The sequence below is a fragment of the Malania oleifera genome, chromosome 2 (assembly GCF_029873635.1).
Source record: "Malania oleifera isolate guangnan ecotype guangnan chromosome 2, ASM2987363v1, whole genome shotgun sequence".
In the NCBI taxonomy this organism is placed as follows: domain Eukaryota; kingdom Viridiplantae; phylum Streptophyta; class Magnoliopsida; order Santalales; family Ximeniaceae; genus Malania; species Malania oleifera.
In genome coordinates, this window is record NC_080418.1 from 92,071,978 (window position 1) to 92,089,048 (window position 17,071).

At 35.9% G+C, this 17,071-nt stretch overlaps 1 protein-coding gene across 1 annotated transcript in view; it reads right to left on the reverse strand.

The window, feature by feature from the left end:
• Positions 1–17,071, reverse strand: part of LOC131149396 (cytochrome P450 97B2, chloroplastic) — a 155,852-nt gene that overhangs the window by 8,148 nt on the left and 130,633 nt on the right. The window contains exons 12-13 of the mRNA XM_058099821.1: positions 1,250–1,311; positions 876–1,022 (exon numbers count right to left, since the gene is read on the reverse strand). Coding sequence (XP_057955804.1) covers positions 876–1,022; positions 1,250–1,311 — 209 coding nt within the window. The remainder of the gene's footprint in view (positions 1–875; positions 1,023–1,249; positions 1,312–17,071) is intronic.

A 17,071-nucleotide genomic window follows, 5' to 3' on the forward strand; every position in this document is an offset into this window, starting at 1 on the left:
GGGAATATATATATATATATGTATATATTTATTTAGTTATTTATTTTTTTACATGTATTTATAAATTCATAACAAGAAGTAATTTAAAGAATTATTAGATTAACTTAGGAATAATTTCAAATTAATTAGGTACCGTTTGTAAGAACGGGCGCGTAGGGGGTGCTCGTACCTTCTCCTCGCGTAACCGAACTCCCGGCCCCAACTCTGGTAATGTAGACCGATTCTACCCCTAACGGGGTAGTAATCATGTGTTCTAACCACACTAAAGGTTAGTGGCGACTCCGATATCCATATTTTTCCATGAAAATATTAATTGATTTTTAATTTCGCCGCCTGGGGCACACGCGCTCCCGGGACGCCGCGACACTTCCTCCAACCGATGCGGGACAAAGGTTCCCCAAACCCAATAGCCAGATCTTCCACTCTCCACTACTCTCTTATCCCACATCGCCAAAATGAGGATTTTGAGAGTGATGCATCTGATATAAAACCCGTTCCCACTCCTTCCTTATCCTTGAGCAAGTTCAACAAAAATGCAAATTTAATTATTCAAAAAAATTAATTAATAAAACAAAGTTTTGAATGCTTTCTGTTATATAATTAAAAAAATAATATATTTTACAGTATACATATATATAGTATTAAAAATAATTATTTTAAATTATAATTGATTTTCAGTTTTTTCGGTTCGGTTTTTTAGTGAAACCAAAACCGAAACTAAAGACCGAAACCAAAATACCGAACCGAAGTTTCAAACGATTCAGTTTTGATCCAGTTCTCAGTTTTTTGGTAAATTTTGTACACCCTTATATGTAATAATGCAATCGATATGAAGAATGTGGAAACATGAAAATAAGGTGAAAAGAACTACTAACCTCGTTTGGGTACAATGCCCCAGGGCTTCTAGATGGATCAAAACCAGACCACCCTTCTATGCAACTCTTTCTTTGTACCAAAAACCTCTCTGGTTCAAATTCATGGGGCTGATCCCAGAAATATGGGGATCTGTGAAGATTATATAACTGAAAAATGAATTTCAAAAGAGAATTAAGTCAGAAGTACAAAATATATATTCACCATGAAGAAATCCATGGAAAATAAGTAAAAAACTCTAGGCTAAATGATTGTCTATATTCTTTATTTTTGCATATGCCAGTTCCAAGAGACAAACATCCTCAACCTCAGAGACCAATCCGACAAATACAGTGAATACATGAAAGATAAGGGAAAAATGAATAGTTTTACTCACAGATAGAAATACATCAGTCCCAGCTGGAATTGTATATCCATCTTTGTCACCCTTATACCCTCCTGTGCAAGTAGAATGAATGTCAGTCTTATCTCAGCTAGAGGAAGAAATAGGCATGGTCAGTCTATGACAGAAGTAAACTTCAATGAAACTAAATAAATAATTGAAGCATTTTGAAAACCACGTCATATCTAGAGTGGAAGTTTTTAGGAGCAGCATCTAAGCCAACGAAATTCTAGATTTGTTATGGTTTGTTCTCATTTGCAAATCATATGATTTCATAAGGATACGAGACATTTGAACCAAATAATTAAACAATGCTGATAACTGTATCTCTAATCCTTCTACATCATGAAATGCTTAGTAAAAAGTTAATTCTTTTTCCTTGGATTTAAACAGAGTGTCTCAGTTAGGCTCTTCATTCTAATCAAACTTTGTTCTTGTAAGAATATGGGAGAAAACATAACCGTAACTCCAAAACACCCTAAATTTTTTTAACATAATTTAAGGGGAGGGCTCTAAGCTTTATTGAACTCAAACAATTATAATATTTATATATTTTCCTATATTACAAAGACCAAGTTTACCCTACAATTTAGAACAGTCACTCTAGTCCATCAGCAACAAGAAAGGCCTTCCAACTATTGGCTTTAAACCCTGGACTGCTCACTAACTGGCTGAAGCCAGCAGGTCAAGCCAACTGGTCAGGCTAGTGGGTAAACACAGTGGTTGACCTGGTGAAGTCATGTATAAATAAGCCTGAATAACTAGACTAATCTGAAATGACGTTGCTTATCTATACAAACAATTTTTTTGCTTGAAATAATATTAATTCTATGTGTGAGACTAATTTATGATTTTCCTATGCTTTAATAGGTATAGCAGTTCTGGCTTTGTCATCCCATCTTTTGTTCCTCTGCCAAAATATTGAAAATTCCATGTCAACATTTAATACAAGCAAATTTCCAATCTCATTTGGTGGTTTACCGTGTCCGTCACCCATTTTGCAATATTACGTCTATTCCACTCCCTAGATCCTATCATCTCCAAGATGATGTTCTGAAGATCAGGATTGCAATGTTACTCTCTAGATTCTTCATCTGGTTGTGCTAGGAGTAGATTGTAATTCATGATGTTCAGGGGAAGATTAAGGTAGGTTTAGCAAGAAAATATCAAAGCAATGGTATTCAATGCCCATTGGGGGGGGGGGGGGAGTGGGCGCTCTGAAGCTTTCAAACAATGCTTTTTGTCCTTCTTTTAGGAAGGAGGGATTATCTAATAAAAGATTCTTTGCAGTTTGTTAGAGGCATCAAAATTTCTGAAGATGTTTATTCCTTTGGGCTGATCATAATAGGTTTCACAATTTTAAAGGGGTAGCATTGGTGTAGCAGGTGTTTTGGTGCATGGGAAGGGAGAGGCAAACAATGTGGACAATGAATTTTCAAAAAACTTTTGTTAGGTGAAGTCCCAGATCTAGTTTTTACAGCGTGTTTCCCAAAGAATTTTTGTTCAATGAAGTTACAATCTTTTACCATAAAATATATATATGGTCGTAAGTGAAAAATTATTGATCCCCTTCATATCCATTTGAAAGATAGTTTTAGTTTTCTTGTTTTCTCACATTGTTTGTCCTCTTGTGAAGCATGGGAATAGAAACAAACCGTATTAAAATGAAAATAGAAATATGTCATAAAATTCAATTTAATTAGTCTAAAGTAGTACCAAATGTTAAAGCAGCCTTCTCTTGTCAGTATTCCCCCAATGCAACTTGTGCTCAGGTTCTAATGGATATGAAGGGGGGCAATATACCCCTCAAATGTTAAGGCAGGCTTCTCTCGTTGGTATTCCCTTCATGTCAATCCGAAAGACAGTTTTGGTTTTCTTTTTTTTTTTTTTTATCACATTGTTTGTCTTCTTGTGAAGCATGGGTATAAAAACAAATTGTATTAAAATATAATGTGGAATATGTCATAATATTCAATTTGATTTGTATAATGAAGTAGCAAATATTTAAGTGGGCTTCTCTCGTCAGTATTCCCCCCAATGTAACTTGTGCTGTAAGGTTCTAACCTTGCCCCCAAGTACCATAATCCAATTTATTTTGTTACTATGCTGGCTAAACTACCAGGTTAGGCAAGCTTAGGTTTGAGGTGCACTAGGCCAACTGAGTTGACCCCAATTCAGGACAGCTGAGTTTGAACCTTGGACCAGAGTCATCAGGTTGAACCCAGTCTGACATGCTAGTTTAGTCCAGTCCAGTCCAGGTTTTAAAATCTAGTTTTTAACAACCCAATTCCTGTAGTCTGTAGCAGAGATCTAAGCATCGTGTCTCGGCTTAAGCCCTTGATAGTTAATATAACTTAACATTGTAGGATTATTATTATTTTTTGGTGGGAGGGGGAATAACCATCTTAAATTTTGGATAACTTTATCATTTTGAACTGTATCTAATTCAAGGAAGTCCTTCACCTTTATTGTCTTGAACAATAATTTATAAACATCACATTTTTATTTCTACCACCAGGAGCAAGTTTCCCCTTCACCTCCAAGGCTAGGTAGCAAAGCAACAACTATTGGCTTTCAATAATTACAGCCCCCCATTTATCACAAAGTGACACAGAATTTTAAAAATACATTTACCAGTAGCAGGCTGGCAGCTTCTCATTCTGGGATATTGACGGGCATGGCTTGCAAAACTCTTCAGCACTGTCAGATACTTTGTCTACAGGTTCCAGGTAGTCAAATTAAGATGAATTGACTTGAGCAAAATACCCTAGAAGGCAATATTCCCTTTTTATCTGTATAACTAAGCAACTTATATATGAAGGCGCTTGAAGGGGTTTGCTAAACATTGTAAATCTATAACACTATATCAAGTTGGAAAATTACAAATAGATGCTCTTCCTGAAGCCAGGACACTAATCTGTGGCTGAGGTTGGAAGATCCCTTACTTGATTGGTGGTGAGGAACTTATGCCCCTCATTGATCCAAACAACACTATCCCAATAGCCCCTCCTCTTCTCTTTTTATTTTTCTAGAGGCCGAATTTTTAGTGCTTCATCTCAGTTAGCTCATACATTCATGGCTTTTATTATAGCTCATACGATGTACTGAATCAATACGAGAAGAATAAGACTGAACCAATTCAGTCATAAGAGCAATGCTATGTAGAATTTCGAAGCAGGTTTCATGTCAGTTTTTCCTCATCTACTCATTCACTATAGCTTATGTGATAGACATTATCAGTATCAGAAGAGTCAAGACTAGAACCATTCATTTACCAAGGACCTGTCTGGATTGGGGAAAATACTGCTTCTGGAAATGGTTTTCCTATTTTTTTCATTGTTTGGTCAATGCATAAACGGAAAAAATATTTTAATGGAACATATCTTCCAATTGAGAGTAAAAAAATACTTGCACAATTAATGATAACAGCATTTGGTAAATTGCAAACCTAATCGTAGCAGTAGCTCTCTATCTCTATTTATAATATATGTCAAGTACATCCCAATGACCACAATACTGTTACTAACTCATTCTTACTAGGTAATAATATTAAATAATCAATAACATCCCCATCAAGGTGGAGCATAGATTTCATACGCTACTAGCTTGCTACAAATGGATTTAAAAAGCTTCAGCAAACAAATCAGCAAGTTGGTATTCAGACTTTATATGAGTGGTTCCCATGGGATTCTACACAAGTTTCTCTCAAACAAAATGACAATCAACTTCAATGTAATTTGTCCTCCCATATAGGACAGTGAAGGATTTTTTCGAAGAAGAATAACCATTCTTATTGAATTTCAAGAGACACCATTACAAGATAAATAGTAGAGGAAGACCACTAAATTAAGAAGGCCACAAAATCAGCAAATTAAATCAGCAGATCTCTAGGCTAGAAAACAGGAAACTGAAACTGCTAGAATCTGAAATAGTAATTTCAGATTTTATTCAAAAAATAGAATTTCCAAATTTTTTCCCTAGAAATCTGACGCCCCCCCTCAAGTTGGAGTGTCGATATCTATCATGCCAACTTGCTTACAAAGAGCTCAAAACTAGGTCTGAAAAGTCCTTCGGTGAAGATATTGGCTATTTGTTGAGTGGTAGGAACAAAAGGCATGCAAACAACTTCACTATCGATACGCCCCCCCTCAAGTTGGAGTGTCGATATCTATCATGCCAACTTGCTTACAAAGAGCTCAAAACTAGGTCTGAAAAGTCCTTCGGTGAAGATATTGGCTATTTGTTGAGTGGTAGGAACAAAAGGCATGCAAACAACTTCACTATCGATCTTCTCTTTCATGAAGTGTCTGTTAATCTCTACATGCTTCGTGCAATCATGTTGTACTGGATTTTTAAGCAATACTTATGGCAGCTTTGTTGTCACAATACAACTTCATTGGCATGTTCACCAGCATCCACAGCTCTTCAAGAATTCTCTTCAGCCATAGCATCTCACAAACTCCGTTACCATAGCCCTATATTCTACCTCGGCACTGCTCCTTGCAACCACATTCTGTCTCTTGCTTCGCCATGTGACCATATTTCCCCAGACATAAGTACAGTACTCTGATGTGGATCTCTTGTTAATAACTGAGCCTGCCCAATCTGCATTAGTGTATGCCTCTATGTTCTGCTGTGTGGTCTTCTGGAAGAGAAAACCCTAGCCTAGTGTACTTTTCAAGTATCAGAGAATCTGATAAACTGCTTCAAGATGTTTCTCGTAGGGTGAATGCATAAACTGGCTTACCAAACTCACAACAAAAGCAATATAGGGTCGTGTATGTGATAAGTAAATTAACTTTTGCACCAACTTTTGATACCGAGTTATATTCACTGGATCACCTTCCTTGTCATATCCAAGTTTCTGATCGGGATCTATTAGAGTGTCTGCTAACCTACAGCTGCTCATCCCAGTCTTCTTAAGGAGGTCAAGGACATACTTCCGTTGGGAGACAACAATCCCTTTCTTCGACCTAGCAACCTCCATTCTAAGGAAATACCTCAAAGATCCAATGAGAATTATATTGTCCTTGATCTCAAATGTTGATGAGAGGGAAGTCTTCAATCGATTCATCTCAAGTACGTCATATCCAATGAGAATTATATTGTCTACATACACAATCAGTATCGCTATCGTCCCATCTTGTGAATGTCTTATAAACATCTTATGATCACCTTGCCCTTGAGTATACCCTTGACTTTTAACAAACTGAGTGAATTTCTCAAACCATGCTCTTGGTGACTGTTTTAACCCATATAAGGACTTCTTCAGTTTACACACCTTTGTGCCAAAATTTTCACCAAATCCTAGGGGTGCATCCATGTACACTTCTTCCTCTAGGTCTCTATTAAGAAATGCATTTTTTACGTTCAACTGTTGCAGAGGCCAATCACGATTAGCTGCAAGTGACAAAAGAACTCTTACAGAGTTTAGCTTTGCGACTGGGGCGAATGTCTCCAAATAATCAATGCCATAGGTCTAAGTGAATCCCTTGGCGACCAATCAAGCTTTACACCATTCTAAAGAACCATCAGATTTAAACTTGACTGTAAAGGCCCATTTGCATCCTACAGTTGTCTTTCCTCTTGGTAGATCAACTAACTCCAACGTGCCATTTTTTTCAAGAGCTTTCATCTCCTCGAAGACAGCCTCCTTCCACTCGAGAACTTTCAGAGCATCCTGCACAGTATTAGGAATCTCCATACAAGACAATTGTGAGGTAAAAGCACAAAAAACAGGTGAGAGATTTTCATATGACACGTAATTGGACAATGGATGTTGGGTGCAAGACCTCACACTCTTCTGGACAGCAATGGAAAGTTCAAAATCATCGAACTCAGGATTGGAACCAGACTCGGGTTCAAAACTAGAGGACTCTGAACTCGAATATGAAATGGATTGAACATGAACTAAAGGCTCGGTGAGGACATTACCTAGAGGGTTTACAGATTCTAGACAATGTAAAGGATTGGAAGACCCTTTCTTTTGAGTTGTCCTTTGTCGGGAGTAGACAATGTCAAATGGTACCAATGCTAGGGTGTTTTTTTTATGTTTCTCCTTTGTTAGTCGTTATAGGATCATGAACATCATGAGATGGCACTGTAGGAAGACCTACCTTTTTAGTATCTAAAAAACTAGACTCACTTTCTCCTGGTATAACAAAGCTTGGGTTTTCAGGTTGAATAATCAAAGTTGGAGAAGGATCATGAACATCATGAGATGGCACTATAGGAAGACCTGCCTTTTCAGTATCTAAAAAACTTGACTCACTTTCTCCTGGTATAATAAAGCTTGGGTTTTCAGGTTGAATAATCAAAGTTGGAGAAAGATCATTTTGCGAGTCTTTAGTTTGGAAAAAATCATGAAACACAGCCGAATCTTTTTTTTGGTTCCCCCCCTGAAGATGAGATGTAAAATAGGGATGTAATTCAAAGAATGTAACATCCATGGTAACAAACATTTTTTTTGGAAATGGGTTCAAAACATTTATTACCCTTTTAAGAGGGAGCATAACCAACAAACACACATTTTGTGGCTCAGGGTTCAAGTTTTCCTCGATTATGACTATGAATATGAACAAAAGCGGTACAACCAAATATATTTAGTGGTAAAGAAGAAGACAACCGATTTGTTGGATAAAACTTATGAAAAACATAAAAAGGTGTTTCAAAGCTTAAAACCTTATTAGGCATTCTATTTAAGAGATATGTAGCAGTAAGAACTGCTTCACTCCAAAAATATTTAGGTACTTGATTGGTTAAAAGCAATGCCCGAACTACTTCCAATAATTGTTTGTTTTTTCTTTCAGCCAAACCATTTTGTTGCAGAGTGTCAACACAAGAGCTTTGATGAACAATTCCTTTTTCAGGAAAAAATTGGCCCAAAATGTTTTTGAAATATTCTCGACCAATATCACTCCACAATATTTATATAGTTTTTTTAAATTGTGTTTGTACCATGGTATAAAATTTTTTGAAAATTGTTTCCACTTCTGATTTTTCCTTTATTAAATAAACCCAACTTAATCACATGTGATTATCAATAAAGGTCACAAACCATTTTTTTCCAGAATACGTAGATATTCTACATGGGCCCCAAATATCACTATGAGTCACAATAAATGGTGTAGTTGGTTTGTAGGGTTGGGTGGAAAAAGATGCACGATGGTGTTTAGCAAACTGACAAACTTCACATTGAAAAGAAGATGGACTTTTATTCCGAAATAAATTAGGAAACAAGTATTTTAAATATTGAAAACTAGGATGGCATAACCTATAATGCCATAACATGATATCATTATCTATGAAAACAGAAACAGAATTTAAGCAAGTACTTTGACATTGTCTACTCGAGTTATGTCCATCGTCAAATAATTGAGTCCATCTTTTTCCTTAGCACTGCCAATCATCCTCCCCGTGGTAAATTCCTGAAACTCGCAATAAGAAGAGTAGAAATTAGCTTGACATTTATGATCAAAGGTAATTTTACTGATGGACAACAAATTAGAAGACAAATTTGGAACATGGAGCACATCATGGAGAGTTAACAACGAAGTGAGTTTGATAGTTCCTATCCTAGAAATTACCAAGAGTGAACCATTTACAATTTTGACCTTTTTATTACCTGCACACGAACTATAGGATGAGAACAATTTGGAGAAACCAGTCATATGATCAATTGCGCCATAATCAATTATCCAATAATGAACAGAATTAGGAATAACACCTAAAAACGCAGTACCAAGTCATCCTAGAATAGTCATCTACAAATATAATAAAGTACTGAATCCCCAATTTTAACGTAACATGACTCGAACTCCAAACATCAGAATGGACAAGCATAAAAGGACCATATGCCTTTTTGTTGATCTAGGAAGCAAAGGGAACACGATGATGTTTTTCTAACTAACAAGACTTGCACTTAAGACTAGACACAGAACTCAAGGTAGGAACTAGCTATTTTAATTTGTCCAAGGATGGATGGCCAAGGCGACAATTGATTTGAAGCGGTGTAGCAGTGGCTATGCAGGCAATGGGAGAAGAGAGCAATTCCAAGTAGTAAAGTCCATAAGCCTCACGTCTTGTACCAATTGTCTTCCTCGTTTTCAAATCCTAAATAATTATAAAATCAAGAAAGAAGGTTACAAAGCAATTTAGTGTCTTTGTAAGCTTACTAACTAACATAAGATTGAATGGGGACTTAGGAATGTATAAAATAGAAGAAAAAGGGATGGGGGGAGTAGGATTTACTATTCCTATCCCCTTAACTATAGTTCTGGACCCATCAGCAAGAGTAACTCAAGGTAGATTTTAAGAATATTGGAGGGAAGAAAAGAAGTTGGTTACACCTGTCATATGGTCATTAGCAGTAGAGTCAATAATCCAAGGACTAGCGTGAGAGGTACCAGATGACATACAAACTGTAGGATTACCCTTCTGAGCAACAGATGCAATGTGATGAGATGCTTGTTGGGATGTTTGATACTGTAGGAACCTTGAATACTCTTCCTTTGAGATAGTTATAGTACGCTATTCACCTTAACAAATTCCTAACAATGGAAACACACTTTTGGGAATTGAGGACACCATCCCAACACACACACAACCTCGATACAGCAGCAAATCAGAAATACACAGCCAACAAAATGCTCTTGGGATTCCAAAAGTGAACTTCTGGGCCATCCAAAACAACCACAAATGAATTTTCAGATCAACCGAACCAAACACAAACAAGTCAACTGTTGATTTGACCACGAATGAGTCACCATCAACTGGAAATAGCACTGCCACAACCCTACAAAATCAATGTATAAATGCTGCTACTGCTCCAAGAGACTTAAACAACTGGATATTGCACTGCCACAACCCTACAAAATCAATGTATAAATGCTGCTACTGCTCCAAGAGACTTAACAACTGGATATAGCACTACCACAACCCTACAAAATCAATGTATAAATGCTGCCCCTCCTCCAAGAGACTTAAGCACATCCCTAACAAAACCAACATGCAGCTGTAACAGTACCAAACAGCCTCTATACAATAGAACATCTGAAGTACACAGAAAACAACATCCTACTAGAATCATGGACACCATCCCAACACACAACCTTTGACAATCAGAGCAAACCACAAGCACACAATGAACAAGAAAGATAAGAAACAAATCAAGAACACAGAAATATCACTGTTTCAGGCCTCAATGAACTCTATAATTACTGACCAACAGCTTCAGGCATTAGCAAGAAAACATTCCCGGAATGCCGCACATGAACAACTAAAAAAGTGATGTTTCAGACAAAAAAGATGAAAAACAACTAGGTGCTGTGGTGTGAGGAAGGATTCTACACATTGGGGAGGAAATCGGAGCAAAACGGCTGCTCAAAAAAATCTCATGTGCCAGTGTGTGGGGTCGGCACTGCCAGCTTTCTGCTGGCACATGGGGGCTCTTGGAGGATCCTCTGGCTATGAAATTTTGAGGGCTGGCAGATTGGCAGGTTCTGTGGCTTGTTATGTGATTAGTTTTGCAAAATATGAGGTATTTCTTGAGGTGATCAGGAGGACAGCAGCACCCAGGATTTTTCCGGCAACTGCAGTATTATTCGGCAACTGCTGAAGCTGCTCCTGGACTTTGGTGATGCTGATGACCCTTCCTCGTGTTGCACCCCTCTCTTTGAAACTCCGTCTGTGATGCACTTAATGTCCTAATTTTTTCGCATGCAGGCGGACCCAAGCCCGAGTAAAGGAGGAGGGTTGCGTTAGGTAGCTGACAGCTAGCGTAAAATTTGTCAAATCACTGTGATATGAATCCTTACCGAATATTTTCTAGGGTGTACCCTAAGAGCGACACATTGCACTTGAACCACCCAGGTGTAGCGAAAAGTGGGCGAGGGTGGGCTAGGTCGTCACCTTGAAGCAACGTCCCGTGTCGACGCCAGGGTACGGTGTCAAATATGCGAGGGTTCCTGCATCATTCTAAACGTAGGTAGATAAAGACGTTAGTTCAGGAAACTAGGATTAGATTAGCAACTTGGAATATAGGGACACTTACGGGTAAAAGTATTAAAATTGTGGATACAATGATCAGAAGAAGAATTAATATAATTTGCCTTTAAGAAACTAAGTGGGTGGGGGAGAAAGCTAGAGAAATTGATAAATCAAAATTTAAACTTTGGTACACTAGAAAAGAAAAACATAAGAATCGAGTAGGCATTATTATAGACAAAAACTTAAAATATAGCATTGTGGATGTAACTAGAGTAGGAGATAGAATTATAAAAATCAAGATAGTATTAGGACAAGAGATACTAAATATCATTAGTGCTTATGCTCCTCAAGTCGGCTTAGCATAAAATCTTAAGAGACAATTTTGGGAAGATATGGATAGTATTATACAAAGCATACCAGGGACTAAGAAAATATTTATAGGAGGAGATCTGAACGAATACGTTGGAAGAGACAATAAAAATTATGAGAGGATACATAGAGGATATGGATATGGAGACAAAAATGAGTCAAGGGAGATGATCTTTAGACTTCGCTATGTCATATGATGTTAGTATAATGAATACTTGCTTTAAGAAGAGAGAAGAACACTTAATAACCTTTAAAAGTGGACAAAATAGAAGTCAAACAGATTTTTTTTTTAACTAGGAGGGTAGATCGTTCATCATGCAAGGATTGTAAAGTTATTCCAGGTGAAAGCCTAACCGCACAACATAGTGTCTTAGTGTTAGATATATGTATTAAAAAATGGAAGAAAAAGGATAAAATAAACCAATGTAAGAGAACTAGATGGTGGAACCTAAAAGGAGAAAATATAATAAAATTTAAACATAAAATGATCAAAGATGGTGATTGGACCATAACGGACGGGATAGATACAAATACTCTTTGGAATAGATTAGCTAGCTCTATTAAAAAGATAACAAAAGAGATTTTATGTGAATCAATGGGAAGATTCTCAAATAGCAAAGAGAGTTGGTGGTGGGATAAAGATGTACAAAAGATCATAAAGACATAAAGAATTTGGTATAAAACGTGGCAAAAATGTAGAAATAGAGATAACTTTGAAAAATATAAGGAGGCAAGAAAAGATGCAAAAAAGGCTGTTAGTGAAGCTAAATATAGATCATTTAATAGTTTGTATGATAGATTAGGTACAAAAGAAGGGGGAAAGAAATATATTTAAACTTGCTAAAGTTGGAGAAAGGAAGAGCAAGGACTTAGGAAATGTAAAATGTATAAAAAGTGAGGATGATATTGTCTTGGTTAAGGACAAAGACATTAAAGAAGGATGGCGAAGTTACTTTAGTAAGTTGTTTAATGAAAACCAAATAGAAGGCTTAAACTTAGAATTTTCAAATGAGGAAAAGACTAAAATTATAAGATTTATTCGCAAAATTAGAGTTAACGAAGTTAAGTTTGCACCAAAAAAGATGAAAAATGAGAAAGCTATAGGACCAGATAACATCCCAATTGAAGTATGGAAATGCTTAGGTGATAATGGAATTATTTGGTTGACTAATTTATTTAATACAATTGTAAAAACTAAGAAAATGCCAGATGAATGGAGGAAAAACACTTTAATACCTATATACAAAAATAAAGGAGACATTCGAAATTGTAATAACTATCGTGGAATTAAACTTATGAGTCATACGATGAAACTATGGGAAAGGGTAGTTGAACAAAGATTAAGGTTAGAAACGAAGATCTCAGAAAATCAATTTGGTTTTATGCTTGGGAGATCTACCACAGAAGCTATTTATCTTTTAAGAAGATTAATGGAAAAGTTTAGGGAAAAGAAGAGGGACTTGCATATGATATTTATTGACCTTGAGAAAGCATATGATAAGATACCTAGGGAAGTTCTACAGTGGGTTTTAGAAAAAAAGGGTGTATGTAGTAGGTATACCGATGTCATTAAGGATATGTACGATGGAGTAACGACTGGTGTAAGGACTATAGATGGAGAAACTAGAGAATTTCCAATCACCATAGGTGTACATCAAAAGATCTGCTTTGAGTCCTTATCTTTTTGCTTTAGTGATGGACCAATTGACTAAGAGTATTCAAAAGGAGGTTCCATGGTGTATGTTATTTGCAGATGATATTGTATTAATTGATGAAACTAGGGACGGAGTAGAGGCTGATTTAGAATTATGGAGAGAAGCTTTGGAATCTAGAGGCTTTAGGATAACTAGAAATAAGACAGAATATATGAAATGTAATTTTAGTAATGATAAAAGGAATATTGGAGACAAAGTTAAACTTGATGATGAAGAAATAAATAACACTTGTAGATTTCGATACCTTGGATCTATTATGCAAGTTGAAGGAGAAATTGAAGATGATGTAATGCATAGAGTTAAAGTAGATTGGGTAAAATGGAGAAGTGCTTCAAGTGTGTTCTGTGATCATAGAATACCTTTAAAATTGAAAGGGAAGTTTTATAGGACAGCTATAAGACCAGCTATGCTATATGGATCAAAATGTTAGGCGACGAAGAAACATAATATCCAAAAAGTAAAGTTGCCGAGATAAAAATGCTTAGATGGATGAGTGGTATAACATTGAAAGATAAATTAAGAAATGAACATATTCGTGATAAGTTAGTTGTAGCTCCTATAGAAGATAAGATAAGGGAAGGACGACTCAGATGGTATGGACACTTGCAACATAGGCCACATAGTGCATTGTGAGGAAGAGTGACTTAATTACTGTGGAGGGTAGTAGACGGGGTAGGGTAGACCTAAAATAACTTGGGAGGAGATGGTGAATAAGGATTTAATATCCTTGAATCTATCAAAAGAAATGGTTCATGATCGCATAAATTGACAGAAAAGGATTCATATAGCCGACCCCACTTAGTGGGACTAAGGCTTAGCTTTGTTGTCGTTGTTGTTGTACAATGCCAATGACCATAATACCCTTACTAACTCACACTTAACAACATAACTCTAACACTAACAATAATAATGCTAAATGACTAAAATAATCACTAACAAAACACATGAATTGGGATCCAAGGAATGAGTGCTAGCGAAGGAACAAATTATGAGAGAATAACCATCAGCAAAAGATGGCTAATCTGCACTACCCTGAATCTGAGACCGACCAGCTCAAACTCAAGTTGTAAACCTGCCACTCTGCTAAAATCTGAAGAACTGCCATCTCCTCCATCTATTTTTGCAACTTGCCGGCATCAACTGTTAGATGTTGCATGATGTTGAGGTTCTCATGGATATGCTTCATATCTGCAAAGTACTTAGTGGCATTCGTCAAAGCATAGCTGCAAATCTTCTTTCTGTTGATCATCAGCTCATCCAGACTAAAGAGGTGTTTGTTTGCACTGTAAAGGCTCTTATTATACCCTCCAATTGCCTCTTATTGAGCAGGATTAAAAAAAAAATGATATTGAACTGTTTTCAGAGACTGTGAACACAGATCTAGTTTGTCTCAATGGCCACCTACTTGATGATGATGAACACAAATCTCATTTGTCTCTTATCACGTCACAAAAGCCTTGTCTATCCTCAAACTATGAATAACTCCATATTGCCAGAGCCTCTACAAGTTGTTTCTCTCACTTTCTCTCTCTCTCTCTCTCCCTCTCTCTCTCTCTCTCTCTCTCCGTGCAGAAAATATCAGCTGTGAGGCCAAATCTATAATTATTGATAAACCTAGCTTAACACCCAAAAATCAAACCAAGACACTTATCCATACCCATCAAAGTACCAATTCTTGCATTCATACCTACCAAAGCACCAGTGTTGGAGGATTGATTGAAAGAGGAAACAACGTTGATTACAATTTATAATAGATCTGAGAAAACAATATTGTTCTGTAATTTTAAAGAGGAAAATTTTCCTATGCTTAAGAATTTTTTTTTTTCTAATTTTTGTGCAGTATGTAAAAGTGGTTTTCTTGTGATGATTTGGGAAAAATAAAACTTTCCTGTAAATTCAAAGATGCAATTTTTCCTATGATCTAGAATATCTTTTAATTTTTTTCATGCAAATATACAAGATGCAGAAAACCTTCTCCATACATAATTCATATTCTTTTTTATGATAATTAAATAAGCAAAAAAAAAATATATATATATATATATATAAAGTGTTTAAATGGTAAAAAAAAAATCATATTAAAAACAACAATACCAATTATCAAATAATGTAAGTCATTCAATGTGGTTCGACTTAGTTCTAGATTCAGTTCTCTCATTCAGAACCACATGTAGTATTCAATACTTGATGCTTAATTTTTATCAAATGCCCCTTAAAACAAGTGCTTAGGCTTGCCTAAGCCTATAAAATAGATCTTGACAACCTTAGAAAACAACACACGCTTGCTTCCACTCAACTTCTCAGTTGTAATCGTTGGCAACGAAGAGGGAAACATACTTTTGGGATTCATGGACTCCATCCCAGCACACAAAAAGAAAACCAACAATAAACCAAGTAAACAACTACAACGAATTACAAACACAATGACATAACACTACCCCAGCACCCAACTAACTCAGCCACTACTGCCAAACAGCCTCCAACAGTACCAAGTGATCATTAATGGAGTGCTGCACATGAACTAAAACAAGTTAGATCTTTGGACTAAAATCCAACCATCTAAAAGTTGATAGAAGGGTTTTAAACCCGGACTGGACCTGCAGGAACTGGTCATATTTCCGGTCTGGGTAGTGTAATGGAACTGGAAATGTACCAAATTAGGATCAACGCAACCAGACCCGGTCAACTCGGTCCAAGGCATGCATTGCCACTGAGCTATAGTTCACTTGTGAAGCTCTTCTTAATGAATGATATATATAATCAACCTACTTTACATACATGCATTGTGTACTACTACACATGCACTAACTTAAATAAAATAAATATTTTTTTCAATTAATAAACTCTTTTCTCTCAGCTTTTGAATATTTTTTTAACTCTCAATATGATATAGTAATTAATAAATTTCAAGAATACTTATAAATAAAAAATAATTATTTATCTAAACTATTGCTAATAATTATTATTTTTATTATAATTAGTTAATAAGTAATTATTAATCTATGGCCAAATATTTGTTATGTAACATTATTATATGTTTATATATATGCTAATGTCAATGGTTCAACCACCGGTTTGACCGACCGACCAACCCAGTGGCTTCACCCGGTTGGTCATCAGTTCGGGTTTTAAAACCATGCTTGATAGCATGGTTTATAGAGGATTTAAAACAATATGAAACCAGATCAGACTAGATACAGGTCTTAACAAAGCCTCGCATGCGGTGTGTGCAGTTGGAGCCGCCAGTCTTTGGCCGGTGCATGAGGGCACATGGGGGGATTTCCAGCCAAGGTCTTAAATTTCGATTTTGACTTAAATTTTGAAGCTCCAAAAGTACAGAAATTTCGACATAAATTTTGATTTCGATGCCGATTTCGATTTCAATTTCGATTTCGATTTCGATTTGAAAAAATAACAGAAATTAGTAGTAAAGCATGGAATTCTTTGTGAAACTTTAGCAATAGTTAAGAAACATAATAATATAAGTTTTATGATTAATATATTACAAATTAAATTCATCTATGTTTTGTATGAGGTGTAAAAGTTGTAAAATAGTATGTGTATCAAACATATTTGTAAGATAATGTACATTAAATATATTTAGTTAATACAAATGAAATTCATGAATCATTTAAATATTATTTATTATACAAATGATGATAATTTAGACATGAATGGTTAAATAAAATGTTACTCTTTGTTTATTTTTTCATATAATATCAAAAGCACTTGTAATAATATTTTG